Here is a 19,524-nt window from a genome sequence, read left to right as displayed (position 1 = left end):
TCAAAGACATAAATAAAAGGAAAGACATGCCCTGTTCATAGATCAGAAGGCAACAGAGTAAGTACTCAATTTAGTAATAATCAGCAGAATGGTAGTCAGTTCTCCCCAAATTGATGAACAGGTTTAATACAATTTCTGTCAAAATCATACCAGAATTTTTTCAGATATAAAGATATATACAATATTATTCTAAAATTTATATGGAAAAGTGAAGAAACTAGAATGGCTAAAGCATGTCCATGAAGAAGAATGAGCGGAAGGATCTTATTACGTGTAGTGACACAGATGGACAGCAGTGAAGAGGTGGACACACAGACCAGTGGGACAGAATGAAGAGCCCAGAAATAGAGCCACACGAATCGATTCACCTGGTCTTGGGGAGGGAGTGTGTCCAGAAACTGGAAAAGTACAGAATCCATGTGCTATGTTTTCAGGACATTAATGCGAATAAACCAGTTTTGTAGGATGTTACCATTGAAAGAATTTGGGTAAAGGGTACCCAGGATCTATCTGTATTATTTATACATAACTGCACACAAATCTAAAGTGATTTCAAGATTAAAAGTTTAATTATAAATACTTAAAAATGATGAGAGCAGGTTACCTATGGACATAACAAATGGGGTGAGTGGGCAATATTTATTTAGATTTTCAAATTGCTTTTGACAAGTCTAATATCAAAGATGTTTGGATTGTGGAAATAATGGTTAAAAGATCAAATCTGAAATCAGATAGCATTTTAATCCTTAAATGAAAAAAGTATGCATGTGCCTGGTTGTGTTATGTGCATACGTTTCTCAGCTGTCCACTAAAACTACCTAGAAACACTGGCTAACCCAGCAACACCGTGCTGTCCCGTGTGCTGGGAGCTGAAGACCTCTCTGCCATTTTTCCACGAAAATAACACCTTCTTCTTGGAGAAAATACTTCATTTCAGATTGGGAACCAAAAAAGAAAAATAAAAGAAAACATTATATGCAAACCTAATTTAAAAATTCAGTACCACTAATTTTATGTGATACATCATCAGTTATTAGCATCGCCATAGCAGTTATGATATGTGGTTCGTCTCTAATATTTGTACTGTGGTCAGCTGTATCTTATGAAAGGGGTCAGGACTTTTAAAGTTGTAAGGCCCTTAGTAAACATTATTTAACACATAAAAAAAGATGAGGAGAGCTTAAGAAGCTTTTCCTTTATCACGGAACAATTAAGCTCAGCTGTTTCATTGTTCATTAATTTATAGAAAGGTCCTAGCAATAAAAAATTTGGTAAACTCCATGCCTCCCCACAAACATCAAACTGCCCTCACTGAACGTAGTTTTATCTCTGTGTTAAACACCCTTTTCTAGTAATTTAGCAAGTTAGAGTCTTCACATGGAAAATTGTAAACATTAGTTGAATGTCTGTAGATAGCCATGTATTAATGCAACAAGAGTCCCATGTGTGAGAATTTTCCAAAGCACACGATCTTGGGATGATGAAAGACCAACACATTTTCTTAAATGAAAATGTAATAGTTTGTTAAATTTGGTGACAATAGAGCAAAACTTCTTGTCCATTTCACCAAATATTTACCAACCTGGTGCAGTGGACAAGGACTGTGCTGGCTGCTGCAGACTGAGCCACGCGATGCACGGTCATTGCCCTCAAAGCCCTCGGTGGTGATTCCACCAGGGAAATTAGGAAGGCTCCCACAAAACGAGTCCCTAGGAGGAATAAGGACAGATAGCAACACATCTAAGACAATCAGGTTGCTCAACCGTGTGTGTCTGTGTGCTTCATTTGGAATCATCAGATCCAAGCCAGAAGATAGGCTGGAATCCTAGGTTGGAGCCACAGAGAGGAGGCCCCACAGGACGGGTCAGGGTTCTGAATAGGAAAAATAACATTCCCAGTTCAGTACAGGCTTGGGTAGCAGTGTTGGACTAAAGTGAGAATACAAAAGGCCAGCTGTTAGCATTTTTGACCCTTTGCCTGTCAAAATAATAAGGGATGGTTTTTGCTAGTGCAAAGGCAGGGAATATAAAAAAGTGAGGATTAAAGGAGAAAATGAGGTGAAAGCTACAGCCATTGGCAAGTGGCAGGGAGGAGTGCTGGGGTGAAGGGGTCCCAGATGGCACTAGTTCTCCAGTCTCGGTCATGTGCAGCAGGAGACGGGAAGAAGGAAGCTGCCCTGCTTGAGAAGGAAGGATGATTCTGAGAGATTTTCTAGTCTTGTGTTTTTCCTTCTGGCCATCGCTGAGGATGCAAATCTGGGCCTGCAGCTGGACATTGGAAAGAGGCAAAGAGATTTCTTACAATTTCTTGGAGTTTTGTAAAATGGTGTCATTAACAGATAACGGTGAACTTCTAGAAGCCAGCAGTGTCCATCTGAGACAGCAGCAAAAATTTGTGGCAGATACAAATGATCCTAAATTATGATTAGATCCAGCAACTGGCCCAGCACTGAGCTAGAGTTAGGAATGAGTGACCCTGAGAAAGATGTAGAAGCCTTTGCTGCTCAGATAGAGAGGCCTAAGGTTCCAGCTGTGTTGAGACCAGAAGTCTTCACAAGGCTATGGTGTTAGAGGCTGCGCTGAAGTTGAAGGAGAAGAGAGGCCCATGGGAGGTGCAGGTGCAGGAAGGAGGGCAGCAGAGACCCCTGCAGAGGAGGGTCAGTGGTGCGTGTCTGGGAGGCGAGTGTTCCAGTGCACCCACACCCAGATACTCAAAGTCACAGAGAAAAGTATGCTGGGAGAAATCTGTGCAAGATCTTGAGCAAACGCATTCTCATTTTTGATGGGGCTGAAGTGAAAAATAACCAGGGCACTCACAGAACGTGAAGGTTGTACCAGGCATGCTGACAAGGCTTCCAGAAGACATGAGCTTAGCTCCCATTCCTTTTCCAGAAGCAAATTGGAGTCACTAACTGCCAAGGTCATGTGGGCCTGGTGAAGGAGGGAAAACACAGGGAGACTTTCCATAGAGACAACGCACACTGTTTGTAATGCCTTACACTTTGAATAACCCAGTTTGGTATACAGAGAACTTTCATGTGTGTTATATCACATTAACAGTATGGTTAGGTATTTTTACTCTCATTTACCAGTTAAAAAACCGAAGCTCTGAGACACTAAATGACTTACCTGAAGCCACAAAGCTCCAGGGTGATGTTTCTTCCACGGTTTCAATGGGCACTGCTCCTCCTGGCATGGGCGGTGGGGGTGGAGAGATGCCAGATGTCTGTGTCGGGGCTTCTCAACCCCAACACTTTGGGCCTTGGTGGCCAGATCCTTGGTGGGAGCTGCCCTGTGCATAGCAGAGCAGTTGGGTTTGGCCTTGTCTTGGCTTAGCTGTCACCCATAGTTATGACAAATAAAATGTCTCTGGACACTGGTACATGTACCCCAGAGGCATGGTCAGCTCTAGTTGAGAGCCACTGCTTTAGTTTGTACAGAATTATCCCTATTTAATAAGATGTAATGTGTGGCCTACCGTGTCTCATGTGACAGCAGAGAGTAGCAACTTAGGCTGTGCTGTCAGGAATAGTGAAGGGCAGGGTTACAGCTAAAGGGCAGGGTTATAGCTGTGTAGGAAGCAGGTCTCATTACGGTCATCTAGACTTTCTAGATTCCTCCCACTGGCCCTGGACACACAGCCTCTTTCTCATGGTTCTTCCTTTGGGTCTGTCCTGTGCCCTTTCCCTGCCAAGGATGCAATCCTCTCTGCACCCTCTAGGTAAGATCCTCAGGAAAGCGGCTCTAACCACTCACACTCCTAATGGTGTTCACACTCCCTCCTAGGTGGGGCTCACACTCCCACCTGGCTGGTGTTCACATTCCCTCCTAGGAGGGGCTCATAGTCCCCCTGGGTGGGGCTCACACTTTCTCTTGGGTGGGGCTCACACTCCCTCCTAGGGCATATTGACACTCCCTCCTAGCTGGAGCTCACACTGTTCCCTAGGTGGGGCCCACAATCTCTCCTGAGGGGGGCCCGTACTGTCCCATAGGTGGGGCCCACACTCCCTCCCAGGTGAAACACACTGTCTCCTGGGTGAAGCTCAACACTCCCTCCTAGGCGGAGCTCACACTCCCTCCTGGGTGGTGCCCACACTGTCTCCTGGGTGGAGCTCACACTCCCTCCTGGGTGGTGCCCACACTGTCTCCTAGGTGGAGTTCACACTCCCTCCTGGGTGGTGCCCACACTGTCTCCTAGGTGGAGCTCACACTCCTTCCTGGGTGGAGTTCACACTCCCTCCTGGGTGGTGCCCACACTGTCTCCTAGGTGGAGCTCACACTCCCTCCTGGGTGGTGCCCACACTGTCTCCTGGGTGGAGCTCACACTCCCTCCTGGGTGGTGCCCACACTGTCTCCTGGGTGGAGCTCACACTCCCTCCTGGGTGGTGCCCACACTGTCTCCTGGGTGGAGCTCACACTCCCTCCTGGGTGGTGCCCACACTGTCTCCTGGGTGGAGCTCACACTCCCTCCTGGGTGGTGCCCACACTGTCTCCTGGGTGGAGCTCACACTCCCTTCTGGGTGGTGCCCACACTGTCTCCTGGGTGGAGCTCACACTCCCTCCTGGGTGGTGCCCACACTGTCTCCTAGGTGGAGCTCACACTCCCTCCTGGGTGGTGCCCACACTGTCTCCTGGGTGGAGCTCACACTGTCTCCTGGGTGAGGCTCACACTGTTCCCTGAGTAGTGAGGTGTTATTGGTCAGCTGCCTCCCCCTGGTTCAATCCTTACTCACTCAGGAAAGAGCAGCCTGTGATACCTCGTCTATGTGCCACGCCCCAAGATGTTACTCCAAGAAGCAGCTGTTGACCCTCACCAGCCTTTTGCTCACTGGGGACAGGAGTAGCCACACTGGTTCTCACCACTGCCCTGGGAGTGGACAGGTGGTTAGCTGAGACTGAGAGGCACCAGCATCATTCCCCAGTCCACTCTAGCACACCCATGAAACCAGACAATGTTGATATTGAAATCTATTCGTAAGTAAACTACTGTGAAGAAAATTGTCTTTTGGAAAATCTAGATTTAATTGTTCCACATATTTTGTTCATTTTAAAGACTTCAGATTAACAATTTTCAATGGTCCAATAGAATTCTTTTAATGAGGAGTCTATTTAATTTCTCAAACTGAAACCCCACAATATTCCCCAAATTCTTGCTGAATCTTTTTACTTGATTTAGTGAATTTCTTGAGTGAGTGAGAGTTCTCAGGAAGGAAGGGGTCTACATGAATGTGAGTTGTCGCTATTTGCTCATAAACTGGGGTGTGCGGGGAGGGCTTCAGGAAAGCCTCCCGTAGTTTAAAGTACAGAATGAAAGCAGGCGGCTGATGGCTTTGAACTTTCCGGTAATGTGAACTCTAAGATCTGGGAACACTTCTCTTATGAATAGTTTAAAACTTCAGTTGAGTAAAGTTATTCTTTAAAAAAAATTATTGTCATGGTCTTATGTAATTTTTAGTAATTACACTATTTTCTCTGATTCTAGGTAATGTATGACATTGTTGGAGCAATTGAAAAAAATAAAGACTCCCTTTCACAGAATCTGCTATTTGTAATGAAAAGTAAGTGGATTTTTTTTTTTTTCCGTCCTACACTGGTTAAAATGCCACACAGCCCTATTTCTTTATCTCTGAATATTTTCCTATAAAATATGCTTCTAGCTAAAGGATAATGGAAATATCTTTTGCATTCTAATGCCCAGAATAATAAGGAATAGGCCTTACTACATTATACATTGGTTATAATTTAATTTGGAGTCAAGTGGAAACCATAATTTAACTGAGCTTTTAGCAGATAGAAATGTAAAGCACCTTTAGTGCTTTAGTGGGCTGAATGTAGAAAAGCTATCCTCTGAAGACTAATGAAGATGAATATGGATTCCAAAGTTATTTAGGCCACAGTGGGCTGAATTTCATTACTTAAGATGACTCTGGAGCTAAGGATGTAGCTCAGTTATAATCTATTAATGCTTACGACACAGAAGCCTATAAATTAATGTATATGAGTTCACATATTCTTATATATTTATATACATACATTTTGCATCTCCTGCCACACAATGAGCATTAATGCTTTATGTACATATATCTGCTATATTTCTATACTATATAAAAGCTCTATACCAAGTTTATATGTGCTATAATTAAATGCATATATGTGTATATGTAAATACATATAATTCTGTCTCCTCTAGAAATTATTTTCTTTGCATTTCTGCAGTGATTTATATCCTTCTAATAACCTCTTTAATGAATTAAAATATATCACCTTTTGTCCTTTGAGTTGCTCTAAATGAGATAGAGTCATTTATCTTTCCTGGTAAAAGAAGCATCTGATAGATTTTCCCAGGACAGTTGACTGCCTTTGCACGGGGAGTGATAGGCCCACACCGTGTCTGGACTCAGGAACACAGGCGCCTAGAACCACAGCAATATAGTTGTAACACATTGTTCTCCTCAGGAGATTGCTCTGCTCACCTCTCAGAAACTGGTGAGCTGATAGTCCCAGCGCAGACAGAATCATGAACTTGGGATAGTAGCATGAAGAAAGAGTTGGAAAAATAAATTCTATTTATTTTCATTAGAAATACTTTTCTTCTAGTTTGCAGTTATTTGCAAACCATTATAATGCATTTTCTTTTGGATCCTGTCTTTTATGAAAATCTAATATAAAGCATGGTCTAAAACTTTATGCAATGCTTTTTATATTTTTGTATTTCGTAGACTATATATTTGATATATTTAGAATGAAAATAGGGTAGTTGGTGATATTATATTTCTGCTTAATAGCATCCCTGTATTGTAAAGTCATTCTCTGTGTATACTTGTACATAAAACAAGAAGAAAATGTGTGAAGCTTCTTTGATTCTAAATACTTTAGGATGTAGGTGCATCTGGGCAAGAGGATAGAATTTACAATGTTTATATGGAACATGTTTATACGGAAGGTGGCTGATACTTTGCATAAAGGGATATAAGTAAATATCCTAGGCTTTGTGAGCCATCAACCCTCTATTGCAGTTACTCAACTCTGCTGTTAAAATGTGACAGACAGCTGCAGAAAATACAAATAGATGTGCCATGTTTCAATAAAACTGTATTTACAAAAATAGGCAGTGGGCTGTATTTGGTGCAAAGGCCACAGTTGCTCACTCATTTTATTATATAAGCAAAAGATTCATGGTTGTTATAATACTTTATAAATCTATGAAATATTTTGCCCGTAGATAGTTATTAAGCCAGGAAAATTTATAAGTAATAATTTTTATCTGCCAGTACTTTGCTAAATACTTGCCCCGTAGTATCTAATTCAGTCACACACACCTGTCCGTTGAGGAAGGTGGTAGGCTCTGCTGTAGGGGCTGTACAAGCAGATACACCTCAGAGAGAGAAGCTGGGTAGCGTGGAGACACGGCCCAGGTGGCGATGCTGCAGACGTCCCCCTTTGTGTCTGATAGTAAAGTCTAGTCTGCTTCACTCAGCAAGAGGCAAAAAGAATTAAAGTCATTAAAGTCTGCTCATGAGAACAGGAAATTTTAGGATTTAGGACAATCCGTGATTTACTTTCAGTGATGTTAACCGTCCTTGAGTCTCTTGTTGCGGTGTGTCTCTGCACACCTGCTTGTCGGCTTGGGTCCCTGGGTTAGCTTATCGCCTTTCACAGGCAGGAAGACTGTCTGTGAGGACTGGAGGTCCAGTGAGAGATGCTCCCCCTGCTGCTTGTGCACAGGGTGACAGGAAGAAAATCATTTGCATAAGTGACTCCCCTACTGGGGAAGGAGCAGGAAGCACCTCTGTGCCAGGGTTCCTTCTCTAGGCTCTAGGAGGGGCGCGGACGGCAGAACCTCTCACTGCGAGCTGTGGTCGGGGCGCTGGCTGCGGGCTCCCGACACATGGCAGGGCCCCGAGTCGGCAGCCCCCACACTGTCGTCAGGCTTCCTGAGCACGCGGGAGCAGGACAGCTATGCATGCTGGTCCGCGTTTATGTCTGGTGTTTTTAGTTTTATGGAAGGCTTTTTCCTTAATTATAGGAATAATGTGGTGCATCATTTACCCGTGAGTCCATTTGGACGACTTGCCACAAATATGAATGATAATTGTTTAGTTGTTATTTAGTAAAGTGGGCCCTGTATTACATGCTTATTGTTTAACTGTTCATTTTGAAGTAGTTTCAAACTTTAAGTTACAAAATTAGCACAAAGATCTCCCAAGTGCAGGCTTCCCTGTTTTCATGACCTTTCTTTTATTCTCGCTCCTCTGTCCTTTGCTCTCTGTTCTCCTTTCTCCCCTCTGAGTGTTTGCTTTGAGTCATTTGAGAATAAATCGCTTGCCTCTTTAGTTTACACTTTAAGAACAAAGAAAATTGTTTTACATGATCTCAATAAATGGTCAGAATATTGAACACAGATGCAAGGCTAACTCACTTCTAATCCAGAGTCCATATAAAAGGTGACCAGTCGTCCCACTAACATTTGTCTGTTATGGTGATTTTCCCCCAGTTCAAGATCATTCATTGCATTTAGTTATTTTTCTTTAGTTTTTTTTTTTTTTTTTTTTAAGCTGAGGAAGTTCTCCAGCTTTTCATTATCTTACATGACATTAACATTAAAATAAATAAAGCTCAGTCGATTTATAGAATGTCCTTCAACTTGGTTTATTTGCTATTTCCTCTTATTAGAAACAGGTTGCACATTTTTTTGCCGGGAATCCCATGGAAGGTGGGGAGTCTTTGGTGCATCACATCTGGGGACAGAGGTGGTTTGGAGCATGGTGACCACCCTCACTCACCGTGACACGGTGGTGTCCTTCAGGTTTCCCTAACGTAAGGAGCTTGTGAGAAAGCACTTGGGGAATAGGGACATGTTCTTTCCTCGTCAAACTTTCACCCAGTAGTTTTGTGCACATTTATGATTCTTGCCTAAATCAATTATTTCTCTTATATGGTTGCAAAACTTTTGCTTTCTGACCCCACCTTTCCACTGACACTGGCATTCCACGGAAAACTTCCCACTTCTCTTCTTCTCATTAATTATTCACTCTGAGTATAGACTCAGATTCTCACTTTATTCAATGAATCGCAATCCATCCCTGTCCTTACATTGATGCTGAGGACTCCTTCCAGGTGGCTCCTACATTCTTTGGACAGGTTCTCATGATTTTTTTTTTTTTTTTGCACTTTCTTACCATCCAAAAATTTCTCAGGACCATCTATCTACCTGCCCCAGATCTACAATTAGACATTTGTCCAAGAGCCTTGCTTTATCTGTCTTAGAGGAGAATGGCTATTGAGAAACTCCAAACTGGGGCCTGGGGGAAGCTATTACTATTGGGGTGTTATCAGTTTTAGATCCTTTCAGAATGTGAAGATTTAGGATAAAGGTAAAGATAATGTATAGATATGTAACTGTATCTTAAAATCATAAATTTATCCTGATACCTCAAATTTCAAACCAACACCTCAAGCTTCCTTTTGCATCCCACACTTCTGTCACCCTTCTCTGAGAGCCCTCCTGCTTCCCTGCCTGATTAGTAGTGTGGAGACTTTTTACTGAAAGCATTACAGAGAGAGAGAGAGATTATACGTATATACATGTAATTTGAGTGTGTAAAATGCAGAACTGAGTCCGATTTGCTACTAATATTGCTAACTCCATGACAGGCTGAGCATGATGCTAAGTAATTTATGAGCATTATTTCACATTTTAATTTTGCAGTAATTCTCAACATACATACCATCATCATTGGTTTATAGGAGAGGATACTTAGGCTTAAAAAACTGCCTACATACAGACATAAGTAACAAAAAAATTCTTGCAGATCCTTAACTACCACATAGAATGCTTCCATTATGCTATTCAAATTTGTAACCCCCTCTTCTAAGCTCCAATTTCTCCCTGATGTGTCAAGAAAGGAATAAGAAGCCAGAATTATTAGATTTTTTTGTAACCTAAGAACTAAAACATGGTGCCTTGCTTTTGCCTTTACCCTTAACTGGACTGATGGGAAAAGACAGTCCTTTCCCTTCTGTAGCCCAGCTGCTGAGGCTGAGGCATCGGCAGGCAGGGTCTCCCATCGGCATTTGCATACTACTCTGAGACGGGTTAGGTCCTGGGGAAATCTTTCCCTGGGTAGCCACCTTCCTGGAATGAGGCGTTTCTAATTTAAGCTGTAAGTCTTGATGTCTTATAAGTGCTCAAAAGCCCATTCAGTCTGAGCAGGTAAGATTTCATCCTAACAACCAGGGTGGAAGCAGGTGTCACTCAGAGAAAGGGGGATGAGGAGTTCAGGTGTAGGAAAAGGAACAGTGGGTTGAGGACTCCCGGCCAAGGGCACTGAAGGTCAGGACTTGCCAACGGTGTGAATGGTGGAGAAGCCAAGTAAGGATGGAGGGAAGGGCGGGAAGGGCGGCTCCTCCATGCACTGTGCCAGCGGCATCCTGCACACAGGGTGGTTTAGTGGCTGAAGCACTTGGGTGAGGAACGCATTTAATGCTCAAGGAAACGATGATGTTAGTGCCACTTACAGTGTTCATTTATTTCCTAGCTAGTGAAAATGTCGTGATCAATCATTTGTTCCAGTCGAAATTGTCACAAACAGGATCCCTCATATCTTCCTACCCTTCCCTTAAATTCCGAGGACATAGATCTGCCCTGCTCAGTAAGAAAATGACAGCTTCTTCAATTATCGGAGAAAACAAGAATTACCTAGAACTTAGTAAGGTAGGAGATTTTTGATTCTTGTTTGATCATCTTTTAAGTTTATTTAGTATATTTACTACTTCTTTTTTGTAAAAAAAGATTTTAAAAACATGATTTTGAATATCGATAGAAAGAAGTTGCTATTCTGGTAGAAATAAGAAAAGGAAAGAATGCCTACCTAAAGTGTAATCCTCAGAAAGAGGGAAGAGTGTAGGAAAATCTGTCTGTATCATAACAATTAGCGAGTACAGTGGCAGTGATGGTACTGGTTGTGCAGCTATTTACGTTTCATTTCTACGAGTGTCTTTTTTAATAGAATGGAAAGTAACGTCAGGGTCAGTAGATTTAGAAAGGATAAACTTAGCTCTCTTTTTCTGTTGATATTTATCACTTCAGAGGATTTAAGTCTTTAAACAATAAATTGTAATTTCTCTTATAGGGTATTTTTCAGGTGCTAGATTATTTTCACTGTGTATGTATAGATTTGTAATTATTTTGGTATCATACTAAATTTTTAATGTGTATTTGTTCTGTATGAGTTCGGTGGTATATAAGGTTCCATTTGTAAGAAGGAAACATTCAGTAGAGAGTTCTCAGGCTGATGGGTTTCAGGTTCATGACACCCTTGCCAATTTGCTTTGCTCGCGTCTACCAAAACTATAAGATGATACGTGGTTGGAAGGCATGGAGGACAATCAATTTTAGAAATGCAGTTGTTACAGCTTGCTGGAATATATTTTAGCTTACCATTACATTAAAAGTATAATCAAAATTAATCCTACTCTAGAAGAGTGTCAGCAATGTGTATTAAAACGTTGTTTGTGTGTTTGTCTTTAGCCAGTGTGTCCTGGAATTAGGAATCCTTTGTTCTAAACCCGGATCAGAGAAATTCAATCTCATAACATAGAAAATGGCATCTTTTACATAAAAAAAAAAAAGAAGAAAAGGTTACCCTTCCTAGGGAAGATCTCTATTCCTGGAGTCTTGCTGAACCTTCTGGCCCTTTATTTCTCAATCATCCTTAAAGTCAAAAGCAAGAAATCATCATATGCCTCTAAACTGCAAATTTTAACCTCAATTATTAAACATTACAAGTCCTACAAGCCATTAGCCTTTTCTCTAAAGGACTGCAAATGGAGATAATTCGCATTAGTTCCTCTACCCAGAAGGGAAAGTTGAGTGTTCAATTTCAGGGGATGGAAACTTACTTATTATGATTATTCCGTAAGTAGTCCATACCTCCCTTCCCTTCAGACTGCCTTCCCCACTGCCCACCCACCTGTGTGGCCAGGAAGATAAGGTTTTCCCCACTCTTTAACTGAGCATTACACTTTGTGTTGTACTTATAGAAAACAAGTTGATCTTGGATCAATTGTTTGATCACAACTTGTCCTTGTCAGTTGCAATTAATCACTTTCAGCTTGACAATTCGTCCCAACAGGAGCAAAGGAGCCACTGCTTGTTGTCTTAACAGCACTGGCACTAAATTGACAAGAATGTTTTGTCAGATTTTTTTCTTATTCCAAGACCTTTTTTTTCCAAGGGAAATAATTTTGGAGCAATAGATAAGTTAACGTCTGTCTCTGTGACTTAGTGAAATATGAAAGGACATTAGTGGCTGAGGCTCCTTTTAACCCCTGCAGGAATTTAATTAATTACCTTCTGCCCTTCATTTCTTCACTCAGTAGCCTCATTTGTGGTGATTATTTTATCTCCATTATCATTTAATCTTTGCTACCTACAATTTTTTAAAGAGTTGTATTTAATTACTTACTGAAGAAAACACAGTCTGTTTCCATTTTTCATAGACAGATAATTCACTAACCAGTTTTATTAGTTATAAAAAAGAAGAAGAGGAACAAAGTGACAAAGCATGAAACCCACACATCCATCCAATTCCTCATTGTAGTTCCATTTAAATAAAGAATCCAGGCCAGGCGTGGCCGCTCGGTCCTGTAATCCCAGCACTCTGGGAGGCTGAGGCAGGTGCTTTGCTTGAGCTTAGGCATCCAAAACCAGCCCAAGTGAGAATAAGACACCATTTCTACTAAAAATAGAAAAACTCACTGGGCTACTCACCTGTAGTCCCAGCTACTCAGGAAGCCGAGACAGGAGGATTGCTCAAGCCCAAGAGTTTGAGGTTGCTGTGAGCTATGATGCCATAGCTTTCTATCCAGGGTGACAGAAAGGAAAGTTAAAAGGAAAGGAAGGAAGGAAGGAAGGAAGGAAGGAAGGAAGGAAGGAAGGAGGGAGGGAGGGAGGGAGGGAGGGAGGGAAGGAAGAATTGTTAAAGCATTGAAATCTTTTTTTTTTTTTTAATTAAATCATAGCCATGTACATTAACATAAAAGGTATCCCTTTACTCCACAGTGACCTAAAAGTCATGATAAATGTGACCAGTTAGCATCACGGCCAGGATATGGTAGTGAGTTTATCGTGCCGCCAAACAAACCCAGATCTTTGCTTCTTCTCAAACTGAGTGGGTGTGGACGGTGGCAGATCTGATTCAGATAACTTCCCTGTACTGGAAAGGTTGGCAGTAACACTGCCTATTTTTCTCAACTGACAGTAACATTACAAAAATCATTTGGCACTGGTTTTTATAATCTATGTTTTAAATCTATATTTGCCTATAAGAAAATTGTTATGGAAACAAGACTTAGTTTTTTTTTTTTTTTTTCCTTTTAAACAGGAGTTTAGTAAAATAAATTTACTCACTCTTTTTTCCATCCTCCATTTCTTTTTGTTTATTTTTATTGCAGTTATTAAAAAAGAAAGGGACTTCCACATTTCTTCAAAGACTGGAACGCGGGGAACCAGTAACCATTGCGTCACAGCTCCGGGTCAGTGGCGTTTTCAGATTCAAAAACCCCATGATGTATGTTTACAGCAGCTATAGAGGGTTTGCATAGAATTGTTTTTCCCATTTTTGACCATGTGAGTAGCTTCAGAAGAAAGCACAGGCCCATACCGGGTGGGTGGGGGCGAGATTGCCGCGGGTCTAGACTGGAGGCGGATTTTTATCTACAAACTGCTTTGTGGCTTCTGCCATTGTCTTCCTTGGAGAATTAGCTGGGCTTTCTTCTCTCCTTAGAAATCACTGGTGGATATTACTGGGAAACTTCAAAAGTGCACTCCGCATTTTATTCATTGCATCAGGCCCAACAACTCAAAGCTGCCAGATACTTTCGATAATTTTTATGTGTCTGCTCAGCTACAATACATTGGGGTTCTGGAGATGGTGAAGCTCTTCCGGTATGGATACCCCGTACGCCTTCCCTTCTCGGATTTCCTGTCAAGGTAAATTCTTCTGCTTAACATCATCTTGGCGTCACCCTTCCTTCCGTTGTGGCTCAGCACAGCATATGGACAAGATTGTTGTAAGGACCTCTCGGTTTTCCTTTTGGGTGTTGCTTTCACTGCTCATATTCTTCTGTCTCCAAGAAAAAAAAACATACTCTGGGAAACAATGATACACTGATAAATCTGATATAAAAAATTTTAAACTTTACTGAAGATAATACCTTGGAAACCATTTTTCTTTTTCTTTTTCTTTGATTTATTTATTTTTTTTTTTGCAGTTTATGGCCGGGGCTGGGTTTGAACCTGCCACCTCCGGCATATGGGGCCGGCACCCTACTCCTTTGAGCCATAGGAGCCGCCCCATTTTTATATTCTTTAAATGTGAAAATTTGTTTGGATTTCAAGATTATAAATTTGTGGCGTGTAATAAAAATTCATGGCTTAACAGAAGAACGTACACACAGGGTGGCCATAAAGTCCAGGTGCAGTTTTAAATCACACACTATTCTAAACTGCACACAAATTTTATGGCCACCCTGTGTGTGACTATTTCCTCTTTTGTATAGGTAAACCAAATACTTTTTAGACCTAGGACTGATGAACTACACTGGTGGCCCACATATAGCCTACCGCATGTTTTTGCAAATAAACTTTGGTTGGAACATAGTCAGAAACATTTGATTCCATGTGGTCTGTGACCATTTCTGTGCCACAGCAGTGGCAGAGATGCTGTGCTGTGGTACAGCATATTGCAAAACATTTATCATCTGGCCCTTGAGAAGTTTATTGACCCCTGTTTTAGATAAATTCACCATAAGAGTACGCTGTGTACGAGACCGTGAACTGATGACCAGGATGAACTCCTGCTGCCTGGACTCACCTCTGGAACCCTTGTCCCACCGCAGCTTTCTGTCATTTTCAAGGCTCACCTACACTCACCCAAAAGCAATGTCACCCTCTTAGGTATACATTTATTTATATGTATTTTTATTTAATCAGAAAACTTTCTCTGATTTTTACCAAATTTATAATACTCACTGATGGATTAATTATGGAGAAATTAGTTGAGGGCTATTAATTTAGTTTTCAGATGTATGCCAATGAGAACTATTCTAGATGAGATCTTTATTTAGGTATCTTGCTGTGGGGAAACACTTTTTAGCTCGATAGAGGCCCCCGTTTGGACAGGTGAACACAGATACAAATAAAGCACATTCACAAGTATTATAGAAGCACAGGAAGAAGGCAATTTGGGATGAGAGATGGCTTTTGAGTGAAGATATTAATTTTGGTGAAAATAATGAGAATGTCTATTTTTAGGGCTTCAAAAAATAAAAGGGGGTGAGCAAAAGGAAAATGAGAAATCTTTCGGTAATCCCATTTAATATAAGATGAAATTTTAAAGTAATGTTAATGTAAAATAGTATCAATATCATGATTGCAAAATTTGGCAATTATTTTTTAAAAACTAATAGTACAACTATAGTATGAAATAAACCTTTTATTTGAATAAATCATTTATCCAAAAAAGAAATTTTCCAACTTGTTGACTGATTCAATGTAAGCCACTCATTTTAAGCCACTCATTTAAATAAACAAGCCAACAAACTTAAATCACCAAATTTAAAATATTAAGTTTGGAACAAAGAACCTAATATCTGGACTATCACTAAAATTCTGAGATCAATTTTTATGAGATTTTTTTCCCAAAAGAAACAAGTAACATATATTTAATTGTGTATTTTGGTAAATTTCACACAAAGAGGAAAACGAACATCATATGAGCTCAGCTCGAGCCGCCCATTTTGATTCCACTGGGAATGGATGTGTTTAAACAGAGGAATATTTCAGGTAGACAAGATGTTTGTGCTTAAAATTTTAAAAGTGCTTAAAAATAAGACAGTAGATATATGGGCTTTTCGTTTATAAGGCATAACCACAAAGTTAGGTATAAATAAGGGCTGAGCATAATAATTAATGGAAAGGAGTGGTGGTGGCGTGTCACTGAGTCACTGATTACTGCACATTACGGGGCGTTTGGAAGGACGACGGCTCTTGCCCTGTCTTTCCCTGTGTGTGGGGGGGGAATCTGTTTATAGTTTCCAGAGGTGTTTAGCCTGTTGGAGCTTGTATTTCTTACATGTTGTACCTAGTTTGTGTGTTAAAGGTCAGCTCTCCCACCCTTTGAAGTACAGGTGGTTGGTCTTTGAGTTGAGTTTCAAATCTGCCCATGTGTAAGTTTAAAGTAATAGGTTCCTAAAATGTGCCCTTGGCTTTCTGATCAGAAGCAGCGGGGCGTGGGATGCAGCACTCACTGGTTTTTAGCTCCCAAGGGGACTCAGTAGCCACAGGGTGAAGAACAAACACCAGTGCTGGCTCTGGGGCTGGGGTCGGTGGTCATCTCCTGCAGGGGGTCGTGGCCCTATAAGCCTTGATAAGCCGCAGTTTGATTAAGGGCAGTAACTCCCCTCCCGGGCATTGCCTTAGATAGTAGGTCACCAGCATCTGTGGCACCAGAATCCCTGAGGGGCTTGTGAAAATACAGACTCCTGGCAGCACCCCCAGAGTTCAGATTCAGTAGCTCTGGGTGAGGCCTGTGAGTTAGCATCCCTTACCCGTGAGTTAGTAAGAACCCCTTACCTGTGAGTTAGTAAGAACCCCTTACCCGTGAGTTAGCACCCCTTACCTGTGAGTTAGTAAGAACCCCTTACCCGTGAGTTAGCACCCCTTACCTGTGAGTTAGTAAGAACCCCTTACCCGTGAGTTAGCACCCCTTACCTGTGAGTTAGTAAGAACCCCTTACCCGTGAGTTAGCACCCCTTACCTGTGAGTTAGCACCCCTTACCTGTGAGTTAGTAAGAACCCCTTACCTGTGAGTTAGCACCCCTTTCCTGTGAGTTAGCATCCCTTACCCGTGAGTTAGCACCCCTTACCTGTGAGTTAGTAAGAACCCCTTACCTGTGAGTTAGCACCCCTTTCCTATGAGTTAGCATCCCTTACCCGTGAGTTAGCACCCCTTACCTGTGAGTTAGTAAGAACCCCTTACCTGTGAGTTAGCACCCCTTTCCTGTGAGTTAGCATCCCTTACCTGTCAGTTAACCCCCCTTACCTGTGAGTAAGAACCCCTTACCTGTGAGTTAGCACCCCTTTCCTGTGAGTTAGCACCCCTTACCTGTGAGTTAGTAAGAACCCCTTACCTGTGAGTTAGCACCCCTTACCTGTGAGTTAGTAAGAACCCCTTACCTGTGAGTTAGCACCCCTTTCCTGTGAGTTAGCATCCCTTACCCGTGAGTTAGCACCCCTTACCTGTGAGTTAGTAAGAACCCCTTACCTGTGAGTTAGCACCCCTTTCCTATGAGTTAGCATCCCTTACCCGTGAGTTAGCACCCCTTACCTGTGAGTTAGTAAGAACCCCTTACCTGTGAGTTAGCACCCCTTTCCTGTGAGTTAGCATCCCTTACCTGTCAGTTAACCCCCCTTACCTGTGAGTAAGAACCGCTTACCTGTGAGTTAGCACCCCTTTCCTGTGAGTTAGCATCCCTTACCTGTGAGTTAACCCTCCTTACCTGTGAGTTAGCACCCCTTACCTGTGAGTTAGCACCCCTTACTGGTAAGCTAGTACCTGTGAATTAGCACAGCCCTTACCTGTGTCTGGGTGACACTGGAGCTTGGGCTATGCAGACGGCACTTTGAAAACCACTGGCATTGAATCTCCAAGCACTTGGGGGAAATACTTTTCTTCTGTTTTCTTTTGTTTAATCCTACATGAAATAGGATTGATGTCCCTCAAGGAATAATAAAAAGTTCATTTGGCGCATTTTCTTCTGTTTCTTCATTTTGTTAGTGTCTTAGAATCATGATATCAGAATATTTTGCACTGAGGATGTTCTATCCCAGTTTTCTAGTGAAACCTTTGGGCGCTACATGAGTCTTCCTAATAGCATTCCAATAAGCCATTAACCAAACTGTTAAATTACCCCAGAAGTAGGTGGAGAATGTGTGTGTGTGTGTGTATGTGTGTGTGTGTGAGAGAGACATCATATATCCTAGATGAGAAAAGTATTTGTACTTTTGCTTTCTGTATTTTTTCAGTTTAATTTTATATATATGTACTTTATTAGGACTAATTTCTGTTAAAATAGTATATGCAGTTAATATCTTTTAAAATTAAGTGCAATTTTTTTTAAATGTAAATAATTCTTTTTTATTGTTAACTCATAGCTGTGTACATTAGTGCAATCAAGGGGTACAATGTGCTGGTTTCATATACAATCTGAAATATTCTCATCAAATTGTTCAAAGTAGCCTTCATGGCATTTTCTTAGTTATTGTATGTAGACATTTGTATGTATTTCTTAGTAGTCTATGACTTCTTCTAAGCAGGGAACCGTATCTTGGTCACAAAGCTTGTGCATTATAGATGTTCAATAATCATTTCAGAACGAACCTTACATTGAAGATTAATGCTTGTTTAATTTGAAGCCATGTTTCTGCGTAACAAAGACCGTAGCCTCTACCTTTAAATGTATAGCAGGTAGCAAAAGATGATGAGGGTGGGAAATGATACTTTTTGGTAAATCTTTGCATTCTTTCAACATTTCCTTATTTAAACGGAGGTGAGACATCTTATCATCTTTATCTGCAATGGCATATCAGTGGAAATGGAATTATTAATTTATTTCAGTGTAAATTTGCCACTATTTCTACTAAATTTAGAATGCCAGTCTGGAAAAATATCACTGAAAACATTGGTCCATATAAAAATTGTCAGTTTCTAAATAGACCTTGAATAAAAACCAATCACCATACTGTTACATCAAGAAGTAACATAATTTAACATTTCTTGAATATTCAGAAAGCTTTACGGGGCATTAAAAAAAAAAAAACCTAGAGGTTAAATTTAATAGAAAATTTTGATTGCCAAAATAACAGACTGTATTATTCTTATGCAAAATATTTATTTTCTATTAGAATCACCTTGTCACAACTGTTAGAGAATAAAAACCTGTGAAAACGAAAACCTTCACTAAGTATACAAAATATTATATGGTTATCACAAAAGTCTTGCACAAAAAAATAAATTGTGCAGCTTCCCAGTTTGGACACAAACAGCCACATACTCAAACAACACGTAGTGTTTCTAAACTCCGTCTTGACAGTGAACGTGGGTAATGGACGTCTCCTTGGAATTTAGGGATGCATGTGAGGCTGTAACTTTGCCTCATCTTGTGGTGGCTTTAATGACTGCCCATCATTCTGAGTATCCCTGATTGAAACTGGAGAATTGCTGTAGTTGAGAGTGAGAGGGGTGTGAGCTTGTTGCTGTACCCTCCTCATGCAGTGCAGCTTCTGGGTGGGATGGCAAGGACTTGAGGGCCTTGTGTCCCATGGCAAGAGACGTCACAAGTTTGGAATATAAGGAACAATGAAAGAAGCAGCAGAAATATTACTAGGCACAGTTGTGGTGCATAATCTTATTGCCCATGGCTGTGGACTGAATGTGTGCCCCCAAATCCACACCACTGCATC

The 19,524-nt window shown here is 41.2% G+C and overlaps 1 protein-coding gene across 1 annotated transcript in view; it reads left to right on the top strand.

Annotated features, from left to right (window-relative positions):
• Positions 1 to 19,524, top strand: part of MYO16 (myosin XVI) — a 643,638-nt gene that overhangs the window by 472,639 nt on the left and 151,475 nt on the right. The window contains exons 24-27 of the mRNA XM_053563761.1: positions 5,482 to 5,557; positions 10,538 to 10,713; positions 13,455 to 13,535; positions 13,787 to 13,992. Coding sequence (XP_053419736.1) covers positions 5,482 to 5,557; positions 10,538 to 10,713; positions 13,455 to 13,535; positions 13,787 to 13,992 — 539 coding nt within the window. The remainder of the gene's footprint in view (positions 1 to 5,481; positions 5,558 to 10,537; positions 10,714 to 13,454; positions 13,536 to 13,786; positions 13,993 to 19,524) is intronic.

This window comes from Nycticebus coucang, chromosome 15, assembly GCF_027406575.1.
Source record: "Nycticebus coucang isolate mNycCou1 chromosome 15, mNycCou1.pri, whole genome shotgun sequence".
In the NCBI taxonomy this organism is placed as follows: Eukaryota; Metazoa; Chordata; class Mammalia; order Primates; family Lorisidae; genus Nycticebus; species Nycticebus coucang.
Note: the sequence above shows the minus strand (reverse complement) of the source record. Positions and strands in the feature narration are given on the sequence as shown.